At 42.4% G+C, this 20,782-nt stretch overlaps 1 protein-coding gene across 2 annotated transcripts in view; it reads left to right on the forward strand.

Annotated features, from left to right (window-relative positions):
• Window positions 1-20,782, forward strand: part of CSNK2A2 (casein kinase 2 alpha 2) — a 38,768-nt gene extending 17,986 nt beyond the window's left edge. Inside the window, exons 5-12 of one of the 2 annotated variants that reach the window (XM_082607413.1) lie at window positions 4,213-4,272; window positions 9,133-9,216; window positions 10,028-10,138; window positions 10,955-11,056; window positions 11,925-12,025; window positions 12,859-13,007; window positions 14,435-14,528; window positions 20,381-20,782. In XM_082607413.1, coding sequence (XP_082463539.1) covers window positions 4,213-4,272; window positions 9,133-9,216; window positions 10,028-10,138; window positions 10,955-11,056; window positions 11,925-12,025; window positions 12,859-13,007; window positions 14,435-14,511 — 684 coding nt within the window. In that variant the 3' untranslated portion in view covers window positions 14,512-14,528; window positions 20,381-20,782. Of the gene's footprint in view, window positions 1-4,212; window positions 4,273-9,132; window positions 9,217-10,027; window positions 10,139-10,954; window positions 11,057-11,924; window positions 12,026-12,858; window positions 13,008-14,434; window positions 16,073-20,380 lie in introns of those variants that run through there. The other variant, XM_082607412.1, reaches the window with a different exon arrangement.

A 20,782-nucleotide genomic window follows, 5' to 3' on the forward strand; every position in this document is an offset into this window, starting at 1 on the left:
TCAGTTTCTCCTTAAAATCATCAGTTACGCTTTGTGTATGTCAAAGTGATAATAAAAGATACATGGTGATACTTAGAACAAAAGACAAAATTTGAAAGCAAATGAATAGGAAAAGCCAATTTCTAAAAGTTGGAATGAATAGTTACAGAAAACTCCCAAACCCAAAATTGTCTCAAGGAAGCTAAGGTACTGTTTTAAGGTAGAAAGAGTTATTGTTGAGACATGCTTCTCAGTTTTCTGTGCCTTTGGAAAAGTATCAATAAAAATAAGTATACGTTTTAAGTAAAATATATATCATTTGGGCATTTAAAAAATGTTTAAGACATCCCAAATGGGCTCCATCTTGAGAAGATGGTAGACCCATATTAATCTGTAGGAAATTTCATATCATTCACATAGAATTAGGCCTTGACTACCTGATTATCTTGAGGCCTTGTTAATGCTGTTAGGGTCTAATGTGGAGATGGTGCATTCACAGACTAAATAAAGTTTCCTTAATTGGGGGAACAAAATTTACTTTTATTATAGATCACTGACATTATTTTGTCATTTCTTTGTAAGACATTTTCGGGTGATTTGTAGTAACTTTGATGTTCTTGATTAATGATTTTTTCTGCTTCCTTAAGTTCCTAAAAACGTTGCCCTTGGTTTCATTCTGGATCTTGGGGTTATGTGTGAACAGTGCTAAAATGGGCGCCTCCTGCATTCAGCACCTTTCACTTTTACTTTATTTCGCACTCCCCCCACTTTTTCTTCTCCTTGCCTGGGGACCACTGGCTTCTGGACGTCGACCGAGCTGTGTATGGCAGGGAGTGTGCAAGCTGTGTGCGCAGCGTGAGAGTTCGCTGTGCTGGTGATTCCCACATCTGGCTGGGAACCTTCTTGAAGTGAGAAGTCCTCCTGAATGACAGTCGTTAGGGATGGGGCCTTGGAATCTCGCTGCACCACGACTGGAGCCTCAAGAACTCTCTGTGTAGACAGCGTGAGTGAGGCCCACTTGTGGCCAGTCCTTTCTGGATGTTGATTTTAGACCAAGAAGGCACTGATTCTCTTGGTCAGATTGCATTTTTCCCATTCTTCTCGGACCTTCTGAGGTTACTTAAGAGTCCCAGGAGATTTCTACCTTGGGCCCTTGGAATAGTCCTGGAGTATAACTGACTTCTAGGGAAATGGCAATGTGTTTGAGGCTTTGGAACCAAACTAGGATTGGTGAATAGTTTCTTTCTCGGCACCTTTGTAATCTTCCAGGAAGTATAGGCTTGTTTTGTTTTTGGTAAGTCACTTACTTTATGAAAACATAAAAGAAACTAACTTCCTGACAACATTTTGCAGTTGGTTGGTTAAGGATGTTCTCCGTGTAGCTGATGAAGAAGAATGGAGGAGAAGTGTGCTTCTTGTGAAATTTCCCTTCCTAATTTGTCATGGAATCTTAGTACTTCTGTTTCTTGAAGACAGTTTTAATTTTGCCCCATTGACTAGTGACCATCGTCAAAGACATTTATTGACTGCCTTCTGTGTACAAGCACAGAATTGCCACACGTGGTGTGGGCTATATAAAACATGTTATTCTGCCGTGCAAGGACAGAGTTGCTGTCCACAGACAGTTGTATGGTGGACCCTTGACATGCCTGAGGGAGGGAAAGTTAAGAGATCTTTAATCACCAAATTGGTGACTGCCAGCAGCTGTGGCATCCGTTGCTCCCCAGCATGCATATGCCTCGATACGCAGGGGTGGTGGCTTGGGGCTCTTGGCGTGTGGGCAAGGTGAAGAAGCCTCTTGTTGTTCACAGCAGAGTGAGAAAGTATCCTAAGAACTTCGGGTCACCGCCGGTACCCAAGTGCAGAACATTAACTCTAGGCATTTGCTGCTCTCGGTGTCCTGTGAGCACCCCAGATAACAGTGAATAGCCTGGGGGTTCAGAGAAGGAAGAGACCACTATAGGCTCTGTGGCACCCGGATGGGATGGTTATGACTTTACCAGCTAAGGGGGAGGGGCAGGCATTCTAGATTTGGGGGAGGGAAGAACAGAGGTGGCAAAGACAGGTTTCTTTGGTCAGAGTGGGGAACTCCTGGGGGCTGCAGTGGAGAAAGAGCTACAAAAGTTGGAGGAAGCTACCCCCTTGACTCTGTTGAGTCCTGAATTTCAGGCCCGGGTGGTAAAATGTTACAGGTGTAGTTTGGTCTCCTTCCCAGAGCTCCTGAAAAATGAAAGTGAATATCAGCCTGTCACTCAAGACTTTGTAATGTATTAGGCCTAAACGCTATAGTCAGCTAGTGTTTTTTGTGTCACATAAAATTGATAATGGTTAGAGTAGCTAGAAATACTGTGTTGGCAGTCCGAGGACATTTGTTTTTATCCCTTAATACTCGCATGGGTGCTTGGGATAGATACCGCATGGTATGAGAGGAAAGCCTTCCGCGGATAAAGGTCCAAATAATAAAATAGCCCATGTTTGTTTTCTGGAAATAAAATATTCTAGCCCTCTGAGGGTTATTAGAAAATGCCCTTTTCACTTTCATTGTCTGTTTATTGACTTGAGGTTCAACTTGGCACAGTCTCTGGGAGTGATCTCCTGAACTCTCAGAGGAAGAGCTGATTTGGCACCCGAAGAGATGTTATCTTCGGCCTGTGTCTGTACATACAGACTGTCAGTGTGCTGCTGAGAAGCCTTTCTTGCTATGCAGAGCTGGGGGAGAACAAAACACTTGGGTGTTTAGCTGTTATGCAGTTGAGTCTCTCGGGAGCAGAAATGGTGGCACATTCATGCCATTGGGCCTAAATGCGGTTCAGTCCCAAGCAGGGTCAGCCTTCAGTAGTGGAGCAGTTCCAGGCCACCACCAGTATGCTGGAAAGTATGTGTTCATTTTCTGCAGCGCCATGAGTGAAATCAGACACTCTTACTAAGCTGGAGGGAGAATTACACTTACTTAAAAGGGGAAATTTGAGAAAGAGGCTAAGTCCTGGTGTTCGAAAATGTTGGATTCGATTCTTGGTAAATCTGTTGTTTTTCGTAAAAAAATTTTTTTGAACAGGTAGTATGTTTACATGGATCCAAAATATAAAGTGGTACACAGTGAAAAGTCATTCTTGCAGATACAAATATGCATGTGTAGTTTTAGTTTCCCCTCCTTTTTTACACAAACACGTTGTATATGCTGCTCTGTGCCCCTTGGAGAGATTCCCTACATGGCTTGAGTCTTCCAGTAAAGAGAGAAACAAAAAAGGTTTAATAAAGGTGTACTGATTAATTTTACAGAAGGTGCTGCTTGGACTGATGGGGAAAGAGATTTACTTGGAATTGATTGTCTAAAATAATCATATAGCTTCTGATGGGGGTTTGTGATGACTTAAATGAACCTGGATGTGTAAATTCTACTCCGTCTCTTAGAAATTGAAATTAAACAAATAAACAAAACTCCCGGTGAGTGGGTCTTTGGATTACCAATTATGAAAACTTACATTGGTATGTCATTTAGGCCTGGAATCATTTTCAGAACTGGTGTCCATCCCTCCCTCCCTCCCTTTTTCCCTTCCTTCCTTCCTTTTTTTTAAACATCTCACTCCACCACTCCTTTTTTTCCCCCCTAAACATTTTACATCTTTAGCTCCCATCAGTTTTTGCCTATGAAGTGTTCTTTTTTCCAGCCTGGAATTGGTTTTGAGGGAGTGGAGGTTATAGATTTTTTTTTTTAAGTCTCTTGCCGTCTCCAAATGCTAAAGGGGTTCATTTTCCTTGGGTTTCAGGAACAGACTGTCTTGCCGTCATTTTACCATGTGGGCTGAGGAAGTTTTTCAGATTCTGCTATCTGCTCGGAACTTGGTTCTCCAAAGTAAACTGTGGTGCTGCAGTGGGGATAGTTTGTTTGAAGTTCAGTAAGAATAGGAGGACAATTGGACAACTTGGACTTCATAATAATGTAATTGTGGGTGTTGAAATCATGGAGCATCACACAGGTTTTTAAAAGATCCAAGTTGGTGTAAATGGTTTTTTTCTTCTCCCCTTGGAATTCCTTTTGTTTTTTCTTCTGAAGACCAAAGTGTTAGACCCTTGTCTTTAGTCTTTGCCCTCATTTGTTCCAGATCAGGTAGTAAAAAGTTCTGGGATTCTTCAGTGACTTAAGCACTAAGTTTACAGAGAATAATGACCAACTTTGGATAACAAGATGCAATAAGACTAAATTAACTTAATGTTTTCTGCAATCTGTTTCAGCAACTCTACCAGATCCTGACAGACTTTGATATCCGGTTTTATATGTATGAACTACTTAAAGTAAGTGACAGTCATAAACGGTGAAATATTTCAGGATTATTCATTAAAGAAGTTTTCGAGAGGACCCAGAGACCTCAAGAATATTTCTTGATATCCAGAGAATTTAATGGTGTTTTTTGGTTTGGGCTAGGGGGTTAACTTACAATGAGGCCTCCATTGTGGAATCTTTACATCGAAACCTCAGTGGAACTGAGAAAAATGGCTAAGTTAGTGGTACTGGGGACGTTATACCAGAGGTTAGAACATAACTTGTTGGTCCTTGGTTTTTTGTTTACTGTTTTTCATTTTGTTTTGTTTTTGCTGCTTAATTAATACTTACTACTAGTTTTCATTACATTACAAATCACCCCAAACTTAGTGACTTTTTAAAAATGATTTGTTATTTCCCATAATTCAGTGGGTTGGCTGAGTCTTTTGGTCTGGGTCAACTTGACTAGGGCAAGATGGTCCAGGATGGCCTCATTCACATATCTGGGGATGGCAGCTGGGATAGCTGAGGTCTCATTCTCCAGAGGATGGTCTGGGCTGCTTCCCATGGTGGTCTCATCAGGTCCTAAGAGCAAGAGAGGGCAAACTGCGATATATGTAAGCACTTTTCAAGCCTCTGCTTGTGTCACGTTTGCTAATGCCCTATTGGCCAAAGTAAGTCACATGGCCAAACCTAGAATCAAAGGGTGGAGAAGTACTTTTCATGGGCAGAGCATTGAAGTCACATCGTGGAAGGACATGCATACAGGGATGGTGGGCATTTTACGGCCATCCTTTTCTTGCCATTTCTCATAGTCCCGTTCTTGTATGAGATAACCCACCCGTTTAGCCCCGGCTAGTTAACCTTAACATGCAAGAAGAGGTGATGGGTGGACCTTCTAGGAGACTGAAATTTTCAAGTGTTATTGATTGACAGAGGAATGATCTTTTTTAATTTGGTTAGGTAAACGCTTAAGTAAAGAATTCTAAAAAGGTTTGTAAAATGGAATACAGTGTTTTTTTAGGGTCATGGATCACTAAGAATCTAATGAAAGCTATGAACCACGCCCCACGCCCCATGCCGCCAGTGCATGTAAAAATATACATACAGCATTACTTAAAGTTATAGGGTGGAATGGATGGGTCTCAATTTAAGAACCTCTAAAAGAATATAGAGGTGTCTAAGGTATTGGTATTATTGAAGAAAATTGTCAAGATGGAGTTTTGATGGGATTATGAACAGCTGCTCAAAGAAAATACAAGTTAAATCAAGGCTTAGGCTTTAAGGAATGGGAATTTGAAGGACTAGCTTTATGTGAAGTGAATGTGTTTTCTTACAAGCACTTACACAAACTACTTATCATTCGAGCCAAGGTGGTGGATTCACTCTTATGGCGAATGGGTCTTTCTTTGTCATTAAGATGAGAAAGATGAAGAAAGTCGAGCTTGGTTTATGATACCTTTCTACCTTTCTTGATGTCCCCTCCGGCTAGAATGGAAGGCCTTGGTTGGCAGAGGTTTGCAGTGCTATGAACTGTCAGGCTAGTCTGTTTCCTAGGGCTTCTCAGAAAATCCCAGGCATTCACTCCATGAGAGCAGCAATCCAAATCTCACAGTTGGTTATTTTTTTTAAGTAAGGTATTAAGATTTTGTGGTTAGCTAGCACACCAAAGGTAAGATATATAACCTAGTGCAGTTGTCCTTAGATCAGGTAACAGCATCGCAGTGATACAGGCTGGTCGTTCCGATGGCAGTGTCTGATGTCCTCTCTGCCTTCTGGGGGTAACAGCTATGTGGTGGGGCATACTTTGTGCTAATGAGGCGGAGCCCCAGATGGAACTTGAAAAACCTCTTTCATGCTTATTGGTCAGAAACGATTGGATTTTTAAATTGAAATAATTCCCCCAAGGAATTTAAAAGCAGTTAATAACTCTGCAGGGAATCTGACTAGTGGCAAAAGAATTTATTCCCTTGCTGTATTTGTTCAGCCTCTGCTTTCGTCAGGTATTTTTCACACCTCAGGTACTGTGGTCCTAATTAGTTTATTCCTTTGGACAAAGACCAGGCAAAATAACAGAATCAACACTTGCTAAATTTTCTCATAGAAAAGAAAAAAAAAAAAAACGGGGATGGGAGAGAGGAAATGTAGGTGGAATGTAGAAAATGCAGAAGGAACTAGACTGAGGGCTGCAGAGTGATTGCTCAGTGCACTCGCTGAGGCTTCCCACCAAGTCTGAGCTCCTGATTCACATTTAGGGAGGTGTGTCCTCAGGAGCCGTGGTTCTCTACAGCACTGCCACAGAGCCACTGTGGAATCTTGCTACAACTGTTGGTATAAAACAAGACAAAGAGAAAAATTAAATTGAAGTAGAACCTACGTAGATGAAATGAATAAATCCTAAGGGTATAGTTTTTTGATTTTACTTAAGTGTGAAACCTTCACCCACATTGACACAGAACTATGCTGTCCAATACAGTAGCTACTGTCCGGAGGTAGCTATTTAAATTAAATAAAATAAATTCAGTTCCTTAGTCACACTAGTCACATTTCAAGCATTTGATGGTCTCATGTGGCTGGTGGCTACCATATAGGACAGTGCAAATATAGACTGTTTCTCTCCTTGCATAGCTTTTATTCTCACCTCTACCACCATAGTTTAGTTGTGCCTGTTCTTGACCTTCATATGAAAAGCATTGAACACTGTATACTCTTTTGTGTCTGGGGAAAGCAAAATTTCCTTATTCTTGGAATGCTGGTTCTATGGATCATTCTCTGGATTATATATTCCCTCCCACTTAAAAATGCCTGGTAAAGTGCCCTTGCTGGTCTAGTCCAGTGATTCTCCACCAGGTTAACTTTGTCCCTCAGGGGACATTTGGCAATGTCTGGAACCATTTTTGGTTGTCACAGTTGGAGGGACACTACTGGCATCTCATGGGTGGAGGCCAGGGATTCTGCTAAACATCCTATAATACACAGGACCACTCCCCACAACAAAGAATTATCTGGTCCCAGATGTCAACAGTGCTGACATCGAGAAACCCTAATCTTGTCCCATGGAAAACTCCACCTTGCAAGAGCTCTCAGCGTCAAGCACACAGTAGGTACCATACGATTATGGGTTGCTGTCATTATTCAAGGAGTATATTATGGGCCTCATGTAGGCTTCAAGTGCTTTTTAAGACAAGCCAAAGGGCCCAACATTGAAATTTATGAAAATAGTTACTGTGTTAGAAAAGGGAGATTTAGGAGCAAAGTTTTATACTGTTTAAAACAAAAAACAAACTTAACCCAAATAAGAAATGGGTGAAAGATCTGAATCAACATTTGTCCAAAGAAGATATGGGATAGCCCAAAAGTATATGAAAAGATGTGCAACTTGATCACTCATTAGGGAAATACAAATCAAAACCACAATGATATTCCTCATCAAACCCACTAGAACAGCTGTAATCAGAAAGATATTAACAAGTGTTAGCAAGAATGTAGAGAAACTGGAACCCTCTCATATGGTGCTGATGGGAATGTAAAATGGTGTAGCCACTTTGGAAAACAATTAGGCAGATTCTTTAAAAGTTTAATGTAAACGTACATACAACGTAGCACTTCACCCGTAGGAATCTACCCAAGAGAAATGAAAATGTGTGTCCTCTTAAAGACTTGTACATGAATGTTCATAAGTAGCATTAGTCACAATAGCCAAAAAGTTAAAACAAACCAAATGTCTATCAACTAGTACACAATGGAATACTACTCAGCAATGAAAAAAGCAACATGGATGAATCTTAGAAACAGTATGCTGCGTGAAAGAAGATAAAGTACTGTGTATTCTATTATTTCATTTGATGACTGTCCAGAAGAGGCAAATCTGTAGCAACACATGGTAGAGCAGTGGTTGGGAGGAGAGGGGAAGGAAGGAAGGAGGTAGGAGGTAGATGGGATTGGGGGTTGACTGCAGGCAGGCTTAAGGGAAATTCTTGGGATGATGAAAAACTTCTAAAAATGAATTGTGGTAATGGTGGCACAGCTTAAGGAATTTACTAAAAAATCATTGACTTGCAGAGTCATCACATAATTCTTAAAGAACAACTGGCTCAGGGATTATTTTTAAGGAAAATACTAATATTAGAATATATGTTAATCTAGAAAACCCACATGGGATGCTTATCTAAAGACAAGTCATATTGCAGATATATTTAGATGTCATTCTTCATGTCCACAGGTACTGTTTTCATGTCATTGAACTCATATGAGAAGTGACTCCAGTGTGGTTCCTAGATCTGGTTTTAAATACATCAAATTAGACCAACAGATTAATGTATGATTTCTAAATCCAGGTGGCTGATTTATTGCTACCAGCTACAAGTAAGAGAGGAGTGCCTAAAGAAGTATATCATTCCCCCTTTTTAAGAAACCTTCATCATAGCCCTTGGTGTCCTCTCCACAGCCGCCTTTCTACCAGCTGCCAGCATAGTGTGCTCAGGGAGCAAGGGGTGCCTTCTGAAGCATGTTTTTTCTCTTTTGTTACAGACAGTAAGGCTGCCCCTTGAGAGGCTGTATTGAGATCAAGCTGTCACAAACAAATAAGAATATGCTTACAGATGCTGAAAATCAAATCTCTTGCAGTAATTCAATATGCCAATTCTTAAAATGTTAACAGAATTCTCAATTCAACATTTTCAAAGATGATATTAAGGGCAAGAATTTCACATCTATGGTAGCACTTACGGAAGGGCATTTATAAATATGATGTCCATACCTATGAAGCTTACAAATTTGACAATGCTCAATAAAAGCTTTCAGAATCAAAAAATAAAAATAAAAAGAATATGCTTGCATTGGGGGTTGGTAGAGGGTTTGCTTACTTTTCTCTGTGCTTTCTTATCTAATAGGCTCTGGATTACTGCCACAGCAAGGGAATCATGCACAGGGATGTGAAACCTCACAATGTCATGATAGATCACCAACAGAAAAAGGTACCATTACAGCCAGGCAGTGAAAAACCTTTCATTGGAAGGCTTAGGGCCAATCAAAACTCTGGCCAGTACCTAGGTGGTTTCTGAAGACCCATGCTGTTTTCTTTGGCAGACTTGTGATATTATTATTTCTCTAGTCTCCAGTGTTGGTTTCTCCTTCGCATAAGCATAGTACACAAGAAGAGTAGACAGCTGACCCTGACTGTAGTCACTTGTTTACTTTGGTCATGATTTTCTGGAGGGCCTCAAGACAGAAACTACAGCTGGTGATTTTTACTTCCTTTCTTAATGACCCTCAAACCAACCTGCCTGGCCTTAAAAGTATACTTGGGTCCCTCCTATTTTCTATTCTCAGTTCTGATTGTCCCTGACTGGTGAGTAAATGAATCAGCTAGTGTTAGATTAATGAAACGCTAGAGCAATGCTTCAATCCTGGAGTGGGGCACATGTCCCCAACCTTTTCTGTTAATGACTAGAGCTTATAATGAAAGCTATCAGTAATGAAGGGGGTATGTTAACACATGCAGCTGGTATGGAGGCAGAAGACAAGCTTACGCTTTGTTGATCTGGAGAGAATGAAAAGCCAGGATCATTTAAATTTTAAAAAAGAAAAAGCAAATAAGATTCCAAGTGCTCTGCTCTGGAAACGACCTCTTAGCAGTTGCTGGAAAGTGTATCTTTTTAGCCAGTGCACTTGCTAACATTTTTTATGTGGCCAAATAATTGTTGTCTAATTAGATGTGGCCTTGTTGTAAGACACAGGCATCTGGAGACACTCGTTTCACATGTTTTATTTCTGTCGTATTTATAGCTGCGACTGATAGACTGGGGTCTGGCGGAATTCTATCATCCCGCCCAGGAGTACAATGTCCGTGTAGCCTCCAGGTACTTCAAGGGACCAGAGCTCCTTGTGGACTATCAGGTAAAATGTTAGTGAAGCACCTCTGGGTTCTTTTTACCTTTGCTTAGGGCTTTTCCTGGCTTTTTCTTTTTCCTGGTTTTTATTTAGTCAATTTGGATACATTTAAAATCCAGTCTTGGCTACAAAAGGTATGTATCCAAGATCATTGTAGATGATCTTGGTTCCCGGGGAGACAATTTAGGAAAAAACAGCTACAGAACTGGGCCTACATTCCATCCACGACCTCACTACTTTTTGGGAAAAGGTTTGCCACCTTTTGGGTACCATTCCCAGGAATCTGTCACCTGGCTCAAGAAGTTAGACTTGGGACTCCCCTGGTGGCGCAGTGGTTAAGAATCTACCTGCCAATGCAGGAGACAAGGGTTCCATCCCTGGTCCACGAAGATCCCACATGCCGCAAAGCAACTAAGCCCGTGTGCCACAACCACTGAGCCTGTGCTTTAGAGCTCGTGAGCCACAACTACTGAGCCCACGTGCCACAACTACTGAAGCCCGCGCACCTAGAGCCTATGCTCCACAACAAGAGAAGCCACCACAGTGAGAGGCCCGCGTACGAAAACGAAGAGTAGCCCCCACTCGCTGCAACTAGAGAAAGTCTGCACACAGCAACGAAGACTCAATGCAGCCAATAAATAAAATAAAATCCAGTCTTTATTCTACCCCAAAATGATAATTATGGACTTTTCTCAGCTACTTTTTTTTTTTGCATTTTAAAATATCTGAAGAGGTCAACTGAAGACTAGAAACCTAGAAACTCAGATCAGAAAAATGACATTTGTAACACCCTTGACTGACTGGTTGTCTTTATTTCCTCAGATGTATGATTATAGCCTGGATATGTGGAGTTTGGGCTGTATGTTAGCGAGCATGATCTTTCGAAAGGAGCCCTTCTTTCATGGACAGGATAACTATGACCAGGTAAGCAAACATCATCTGGCTCCTATCCATTTGGGGGCAGATGCCAAGAAAATATAGCATCTTGATAGGGATGCTGTTGTTGAGCCACTAAATATCATCCAGTATCTGCATATAAGCTTTACTTCAGGGTAAAGAGTTTCACAGAATCTTGTCTGTGGTCCCCAAAGATAGAGACAGATAGTGTGCTGTGTTATGCCCAACTTCCAAATTGTGTCTGTGAGGAAGTCAGGTACCTCCTTGTCTAATAGAACAAGATTCTAGTCATTAGGGACTTCACTGGTGGCGCAGTGGTTAAGAATCCGCCTGCCAATACAGGGGACATGGGTTTGAGCCCTGGTCCGGGAAGATCCCACATGCTGTGGAGCAACTAAGCCCATGTGCCACAACTACTGAGCCTGCGCTCTAGAGCCCGAGAGCCACAGCTACTGAAGCCCACGTGCCTAGAGCCCGTGCTCCACAACAAGAGAAGCCACCACAATGAGAAGCTCATGCACTGCAATGAAGAGTAGCCCCCGCTCGCTGCAACTGGAGAAAGTCTGAGCACAGCAACAAAGACCCAACGCAGCCAAAAATAAATAAATAAATTTATTTATTTATTAAAAAAAAGATTCTAGTCATTAGGTTTTATGTTCCCATAATCATCAGCCTCTAGAATATTATCGTCATAAGTTGTGTTATCATTTTAAAGGCATTTTCGAAATTTGCATTCATGTGAACTTCATATCTGTGAGTCTGCTGCCTGTCCACCCCGGGCTCAGATCTGTGTCTGTTCCCTGGAAATTTAGTGATGTGGGAGTCTCCTAATTCTTTGGTCCAGCATCCCCGCGGGCTGTGCTCAGTAATTTGGTCAGTTTGTTTTGTGTTTCAGCTTGTTCGCATTGCCAAGGTTCTGGGTACAGATGAGCTGTATGGGTATCTGAAGAAGTATCACATAGACCTAGATCCACACTTCAACGATATCCTGGGACAGTAAGTAAGAGAGAGAAAGAAAGAGGGTCTTAATTTACCCAATTCAGAAGTGAAAAGGTTAGCTGAAATCACTTTCTAAAGCTCTTTCTCCTTTCTAATTATATCAAAATTAAAATATTCTTTTTTTTTCCCCATATATATTTTTTAACTTGAGAAATTTGGGCATTGTTTACATGTGTCTTCTAATCATTTTACTTCTCTAAGTGATAACCTGTTTATCAATAGAAAATGGAAGACAAAATCATGCTACAGAAAAAAGCTTTCTGGAACAGCATATGGCTTATTTTAATGGAAAAATCTTAGAAAGCGTGATTCTTCTTTGAATAAGAGATTTGTAGTTTCTTCTTGTTCTGTGTAATGGATTTTCTGTAAGGGAGCAAATTTTAAAGCATATTTTCAGATACAGTACAATAGTGTTGAAAAGTAAATGTTGTGTTGACAATTTTCAGACAGCAATTTTATGGGACCTCCATGTTTCTGAGGCTAGCTCTTTAAATATATCTGCTGAACAATAAAGATTACTCAGCTGCCTCCGTGCCTCACCCAGAATTGACTAAAAGTCTGGGGCGTAAAAAATTATCTAGAAAGGTTCTACAAAGTTCAAATCAGATGCAGACATTATAATTCTATGTAGCAGTCACAGAGCACTGTTTTGTTTGAGGATGCTGTGATCATAACTATGGGGGTGGGGTGGGACAGGTAACATTAAGAATGAGATTTAATGAGCTTGTAATCAACACAGTGTTCTAAGACTTTGTTGGCTTTAACCCTAATATGTAAGGATTCTTGCTGAATTTAATCTTAGAATACCAATGCTTTCCTTTTCTTCTCAGACATTCACGGAAACGCTGGGAAAATTTTATCCATAGTGAGAACAGACACCTCGTCAGCCCTGAGGCCCTAGATCTTCTGGACAAACTTCTGCGATATGACCATCAACAGAGACTGACTGCCAAAGAGGCCATGGAGCACCCATACTTCTGTGAGTTTCCAGGGGCCTGATTTGTCAAAGGGAAATTCTTCTACTCTTTATCTTTGAGGCCAGACAAGAGAATTCTGGGTATTTGGATGAATCATGCTTGGGACTTGGCCTCATTAGTTCGACTCTTGAAACAGCTCTTCAGATCTGTTTCTAGATGCCCAAAGGTGTTTGCTTGTTCACTGTAGTTCCCTTGAGTCTGATCTGTTTGACCATTGCCCATGACCCTGAGTTGATAGATGACAAGTATCTAAAGTTTTGTTTTCAAATATATACATTTGTGTGGAAACCTAATCAAAGATTTTTTTCCCCCTCAAAAAAAAAAGTGATTTGTTGAAAGTAGTAAGGTGACCATAGCATATTTTTAAAGAAGGAAATAAGATAAATAAACACAAGGAATTTGAGGAAAGGAAAGCAGGTATGGAAGGACCTCACTAAAATCCTATCTGAATTACAGACTTCTTAGGTCTCACTTTAAAGTATGTGTGTATATTCAGTTTATGTGGTTGCTTATCGGTCTGCATGCATATGGTTCTCCCCACTGATAAAGTATGCCCCAGACTTTCCTCTCATTATAGGCAGTGTGAGGTCATTTAGTCCAGTCACAGAGGAGACTGAGAGTGAGGGGGGTTAAGTGATCTGTCTCAGTTTTCTGTTTGAAGTGAGATGAGAACTTTCAGCCTATCTCTTGCTTGACCAATACGCTCTTTCCTTCTCCTTTTTTTCCTCTCTGGAGATTTAACTAAACCTTGCCTGAAGAATACATTGCTCTGTGGTCTTGAGCCTGGTAACCCATAAGTATTAGTAGACAGCAGATTTAAAAGGTGTTACCCTTCATTCTTCCAGACCTCAGACAAGTGTAAATGGATGTCTTTCTGTCACAGAAAGCTATTTTTACACTCTGAGTTTGACTGAATTAAGAACACTGATGTTTATATTATGCAAATCATGATCTGTCTACTTTTCCAAATACATATTATACTTCTATAAAAAAATTTTTATTGTGTTGCTTAAAATCGATAGTTCTTCTAATAGCTCTTTTTATTCACCCTTTCCTCCGAAGTGTTTATTATCTATCGCACATACTTTGAAGAAATGGGAGTTGGATATGATGTTAGTATTCAAGGAAAAACAACACATAAGAAAATCAGTAGAAATTTTGAACAGTGGGAAATGGGTGTTTCTGTGCCTCTCTTTTCCCTGAGTCTTAGCAGTTGAACTTGTACTCTGAAGAGGTAGGCGAGTTGATTGTGAGAGCATTTCCCCCTGATCATTTCTCAGTGTCTGTAATTTCTGTTGCCCTCCTGACCCTGACTTCCCGGTAGCCTGTGTCTCTATCTCACTGTGGAAGAAGGTTGGGTCTGTTACGGTGTTCTCCCCTGGCACTGGCCAGCCCTGCCTCTGCTGACTGTCCCCCTGTTTGCTTGCAGACCCCGTGGTGAAGGAGCAGTCCCAGCCTTGTGCAGATAATGCTGTACTTTCCAGCGGTCTCACGGCGGCCCGATGAAGACTGGAAAGCGACGGGTAATGCGGCATTGATGCTTGCCAATAAAACCAACCAACCAAACACAAACCTTGAAGGAAAACTACAGTGTGATAAAAAGAAATTCTAGCCATTCCTTCTAAACGCAAAGAAGAGTAAAGACCTAAAAGTCTGTCAAAAAGAAAGAAACTCCCCAGCACTAGTCTACAGGGAACTGCTGTTTGGCAGCCTGACGATGCACATAGTTGGGTATCTGAGGGGACTTTCCCTTTGGAATGCATGGGAGATGAGAGACTCGGAGTTGTTGTACATTTACCTTTATTTAACAGGAGACCACTGTTGAATTAACCTGTTCAAGTCAACAAGCTCTGAATATCTGACTTCCTATCTATTCCACTGTGGTCTGGGTTTCCTTTGGTGAGATTCAGGCTCAAGTTTTAGCAAAATGTCAGCAGTCTATAGTGACACACCAGCCTCATTCACGAAAAGGAGATACTAAAACAGTGACAGTATTTTTTTTCTAAGCTCTTTTACAAATTCATGTTTTATGTATTTTTTTTTTCTTTTTAATGACATGAGCTCTCTGGGAAATGTACCTCATCCCTGCAGTTTTCTTCTAAGTGTATTCATTTGGGAGCAAACTGCAATCACTCTCACAGGAGTCCCCTTTGATGTCAGGAGGCATCGCTTTAAACCTTCTGATGCCATGGACAGGTCCATCTGTCTCATCAAAAGTTAGATGCGGGCTTCCCTGGTGGTGCAGTGGTTGAGAGTCCGCCTGCCGATGCAGGGGACACGGGTTCGTGCCCCGGTCCGGGAAGATCCCACATGCCGCGGAGCGGCTGGGCCCGTGAGCCATGGCCGCTGAGCCTGCGTGTCTGGAGCCTGTGCTCCGCAACGGGAGAGGCCACAACAGTGAGAGGCCCACGTACCGCAAAAAAAAAAAAAAAAAAGTTGGATGCTAAGTGCATAACTTGGAGCTCAGTGTAACCTTTGTTGATTTGCCTAACCATAAAATCTTGTTGCTATTTTTTTCATGTAGCTTTTTTTTCCAGCCTCTTAAGGAAAACTTCATTTCCCAGCACATCCCTGTGTGTGCACCTATTTTAACGCATGTCTCTGAAACAAAGACTTTTTGTTCACAACCATAACTAAAGCTGGAAAGTCAGTCTTCAGGGAGGTCAGGGAGGGAGAAAGAAAAGCATCCTTATTAGAATTTATTCAGGAAAGACGGATTGGGTGGGAATAAAACAAGTACTCCCCTCCCATGCTTTACCCCTTTTTATCCCCATGAGAAACAGTTTCCCTCTGTAATCAGGGTAATCTGCGTTTTTAAGCTCTGGTAGGTAATACATGAATGTGTTGGCAGAGAGAAGTCTTTCTCTCGTGCAGGGACTGGAGTTGTGTGGGCAGGGCCACCCACCGATAACCCAAGCGACCAGAGAGAGTAGCATACAAGGGGCTTGGGGAAAGGAGTGGAGCTGCTGGGGCAAGTATCAAAGCTTGGGATCCATTGTGCTGGCCTTCACGTTAGCAAAGGAAACTATATTTTGTTTAAGAAAATTTAAAAAAAATAGAGCTGATATCACTCTGGGGATCTGTCATCAACATGGTTTGCAAGCAGTCCCCTGACCCCAGCTGCAGGGCCATGCTACAGCTGTGGGGACCTCTCACACTAGGCTGGAGCTCTACCACCACATCACACTTTAGGATTTCTTTATTACTATTTAATAATGCCATACATTTTTATAAGGTTAGGTTGTTTGAAAACATCTGTTTACATTCCATATCCCAATAAAATCGTATTGGTATCGGTAGCAGGTCCTATCTCTAAATGTAGATTCTATTTTTGTCGTTTGGTCAGTGGGAACTTCAAATAAAACAAGATCCCAAAGCCAGGAAATGCATTCAGTTAAGGTTCTCATACCAATGCTACCTGCCTTCATTGCACATTCTGTATGTTAATGTATACATTTGTTCTACCTGAAAATCAAAAACAAGACAGGAGCTCTTGGGTGAACCTATATTGATATGTCAGGCAGCAAAACTCGGTGTTTGGGATTATCAAAAGCCTTCTAATGTGCCCTTCTAGGCAACATCGAACTGCTGGTTATTATTTATCAGGGAGATGTGCCACTGTGTGTCTTTCCTGCCCCACCCATCTCCTCCTTTGTCACCCATTCCCTCCCCCCACCCTTCGTGGTTTGTTTTTTTTAATTGCCGGTCTGGACCAGGCAGAGGAAGCCTACTGGAGGGTCTTGGTGAAGTAGTAACCCCGTTTCTTTCTCTTGGGTCCCCCCAGAGGCAGTAAAAGCAGCTGGAGAAGAGTCAGGTGACTGACTTCTGTCTCTCCTCTGGTCATGATGTAGTAGGTGCAAACACAGCTCACCTGCCTGTCCTTGGGTTCTGTGACTGCAGCTTGGCAAAGGAGTAATTCTTCCATTTTATGCGTACAGTTTACTTTTCCACCACCTATACTTTTTACCTCTCTTCATGCCTTAGACATATAGAATAACTGAGTTTAAAATGCTCACTCCTTTCTGAGTCTGGTCTTGACACCCAACTTCTGGCTGACTGACTGTGGATGGTTCTTTCCCAAACTGAACTGAGTCTCGTCCAGACCTTTCCTCTTTTACCTATCTCCAAAACCATTTTGTGTCCAGATGGACCTAGCTCCCCTGAGATTTTAGAGTATTTACCTGGGTTAGGCAGTCTTGGAGAGTTCCAAAAGAGGGATGAGAGCGTGCGTGTGTGTGAGTGAGTCTAATCTTATGTTTAGACAAAGCTGTGGTAGATTTACCCACCCAATATCCTTTTCGGTTAGCATATTATTTCTTAAATTCATCTCAGTAATTTTCATTAGACATTTTGTTTGCTTCATTACCTTGTAACAGGTTAAAAGTGCCTATGATAAGGACCTATTATTTCCTAAAGAAAAGCAAAAAAATGTGGGGAACAGGGTAGTGTTACACTGTCATCTCAGGTACTGCCTGTGTTCAAGAACATAGACCCAGTATGGTGAGAACAGAAGGTTCCCGTGCCAAATACAGATCGGTGTATCAGAGGTCATTGGCCACAGGTGAGCATAACTGCAAGGTTTTGCTTCAGCTGAGAAATCCCATGGCGAGAGCAGAACTGATGAAGTGCAAATATTTTCATCAGGTTTGCTTGCAGTTCACTCTCCCCGTGATCCTGTCATCTGGCCTGCCCCTGTCCTATCCTAGCCCCGTGGTAAGTGACCAGGTGGGAGAAGCCAATGAGTGTATAACGCAGACCAAGCATTCCCGGGTCATCTTACCACTTAGAGGAGTGCCAGAGCCAGTTCTGTGAGGCACGTGAACATCAGTCACTCTGCTGGGTCTCCTCACAGGCATTCTCCGAGGCTCAAAGCATATGTATTCCCTTGCAGAGAAGGAAGGTGCTCTCCAACTGATTGATTAGAGGAGACGGAAGAGCTTATAATCCTTGGGGGTAGGGAGAGAGGACAGGAGAGGGGGCTGTTAAAAGAAGAAAGGGAATCAGTAAAAACAGTTGAAAGGTAGATCTTGAGGTGGGGGAACATGACTTCTTGAGGGAAGAAAGCAAGGGAGCACAAAGTTCAAGTTCTGGAACGTGCCCTGAGTTCTGGAACGCCCCCAGGATTGGTTCCAGTGGGACTGCAAGGTGGTGCTCTTGAGGCAGATGCTGAGTCCCAGAGAGAGCCAGCCCATGGCCGTGGGTCTCAGTCTGCGTCTACTCAGGGAAATGACTTAGCTTCTCCCAGGTGCTGCTTTGATGAGGATGGAAGCAAAATTATTTTGGGACACAAACAATTGGAAGAATTTTTATATATGCATTGAAATGGATCTGAGAGAGCCCCGTTGACAGTCTCCTTTAATGCCAGTTCAGATTAATGATTCGTTTAGGAACCTGTGTTATGCATGAGCACTCACAGGAAAAAGCAATCTTCCCTCCTACAAATTAACAGGAGTGGATAGTAACTGATCAGAGTCAAGGCCATTGAGATATAAACCCGAAAGCAAAAGCAGGGTCCATATGAGCACACAAGAAGCCAAAGTTTGTCAGTGAGCTTAATAAATCTAAGACTGAGTGACATCTTGCCATTAAAACTAACCCCAGGGTGGGGATGAGGGGAGGGGAGGTGGCGAGGAAACATCTGGCTTAAGAAAACCAGTGATAACATACGCTTTGGAGCTATGTGGATGTGTCAGTGAAAATGACCCCAACCAGGTATTGTAGAGGCAGGGGGAAGTGATGTTATGGGATTATACAGGTGATGCATACTTTTGTGTAGAGAATCAACAATGTGCTACAAATGTGATACTTAATCCTGAACTGCATGTATTGGGGATTGTTTTGTTTTTTTTTTTAATCATTGAATCAATAAATTAACAGTTTTTCACTTGCTGGCTTTTCTTGCTGTAAATGGTGACTGAGAGGTTGGGACAGAAATCTTGACACCCAGTGGAAAGCTTGGATAAATCTTCAAGAACCATGGAGCCGACTATTTTCTTCTGTTTGCAGAAAAGCAACACTGCCTGGGTTGTGATCCTTTACTAACGACTACTTCAGACACAGTTGACCACCTCTTTGTATCACTGGATGACTGATGTATGATTTATGTGCTGCTGCCCTTTAGAGGAAAGAAAAATGCCATGTTAAATCCTGTTTTCATAAATAAAAATGTTGAGAATCACCAGCATGTTGACAATCACCAGCCTTCCCAAGTGGGTGACAAGCCACTGCTATGAGGACCTTAAACTTGTATTTCCTGTCTCTTGGGGGAGAGGAGGAATAAACCTTGAACTGTGAAGTTGTGTGGGTGGGCGGTTGCAGTTAATCACCTTGGTGTGAAGACTTGACTAGCAGAAGCGGTGGGACTAGGGTGGTGTGGGGATTGTTTCTTGGTACTTGCTTCTGAATTGTACCACTCAGAACCTGTCAATCCTGCTTGGGATTGACCATTTCATTGCACAGCTTTACCTTGTGGCAGCATGTTCTGCATTTATGAAAAGCGCTCCCCAGCCCCACTTCTTGCAACACAAGTGGGCACACGCCATTGTTTGGCAGATGGTGGAGTCTTTCATCAGTGCGCTTGCTTCTCACTGATCCCTCTGTGGAGTGGGATGCTTGAAAATCATCTACTGAAGAGTCATTTCTTAACCTTGCGTACCATGCAGCCTTTCTCAAATACTAAGCAGTAGAACCCTTCCTGTACCCAAAGAAAGTTTGGGTCATGAAATGTTTCTGTGTGACAGCTTCCCAGATACATTGTCCTTTCTGTCGGTACCCTGCTGTGGCACCATTCTGAGCTGCTGCTTCTAGAGTTCTGCTGGAATCTCACAACCCACAACGCTGTGCTGGACATGGAAGGAGGAACGAGGTTTTCCGGCCATGCCAGACAGCTCCTTCCAGTTAAAAATATTTGAGCTCCGTTTTTGCTCTTTATTAGTGAACTGGGCCCTTTCCCTCTGTAAATACAGTCATCTGATTCTTGGTCCCAAGACATAAGTAAGTTAGTTCAGGTCTGATGGGTATCTGGAGCTGGGCTGCTGAACCTGTAGCTTGGCTTACACAGAATAGATGAGGCTTTGGTGCTTCTAGATCAGCATCCTGGACCCGAGAAAAGGGGAGGGACTCGGTCACAGTAAGGCTGGGACCAAGACTACCTCTGTAAGTGGTGATCAGAAGAGGAAGAAAAAGGGTGCTATTTGAAACCTGAAACTGGTCAGTTCTTCCCTGGTTTTCCACAAAGTGCCATGGGAAAGTCAGGCTTGTATACCATTCCCAGTGCTCCCCAAGAGAAGGGAGCCACACGCCAGTGGAGGCCTGTCCTCACTCCGGGTCAGAATGATTAATGCCATCTTTCCCCTCCTCCCATCTCTCTCCCCAGGTCTGTTGCGGTTCCTCCCACTTTTCCATAAGCAGAACAAGAACCAAATCAAACATCTTAACGTGTGTAGAGAGATCACGTTCCGTGAGCAGACACAAAACGGTGGCAGGTTTGGCGAGCACGAACTAGACCAGCCGAAGGGCAGCCCACCACCGTATATCAAACCTCACTTCTGAATGTAAAAGGTTCACATGCCTTTGGCTTCCTGTTGACTTCCTCCTGACCCAGAAAGCATGGGAAATGTGAAGGGTATGCGAAATGGTTGTTGGTTACTGTTGCTCCCCCGCGCCCCTGGCTCGTCCCCGTGGCCGCCTGTTTTTTCCAGCAGACCATGTTAACTAGCTGACCACAGACTCCAGTGGGGGCACGGGGCGTATATGGCATGATGGGTGGTTACATATT

Source organism: Mesoplodon mirus, assembly GCF_964341445.2.
Source record: "Mesoplodon mirus genome assembly, chromosome: 19".
NCBI classification, from domain to species: domain Eukaryota; kingdom Metazoa; phylum Chordata; class Mammalia; order Artiodactyla; family Ziphiidae; genus Mesoplodon; species Mesoplodon mirus.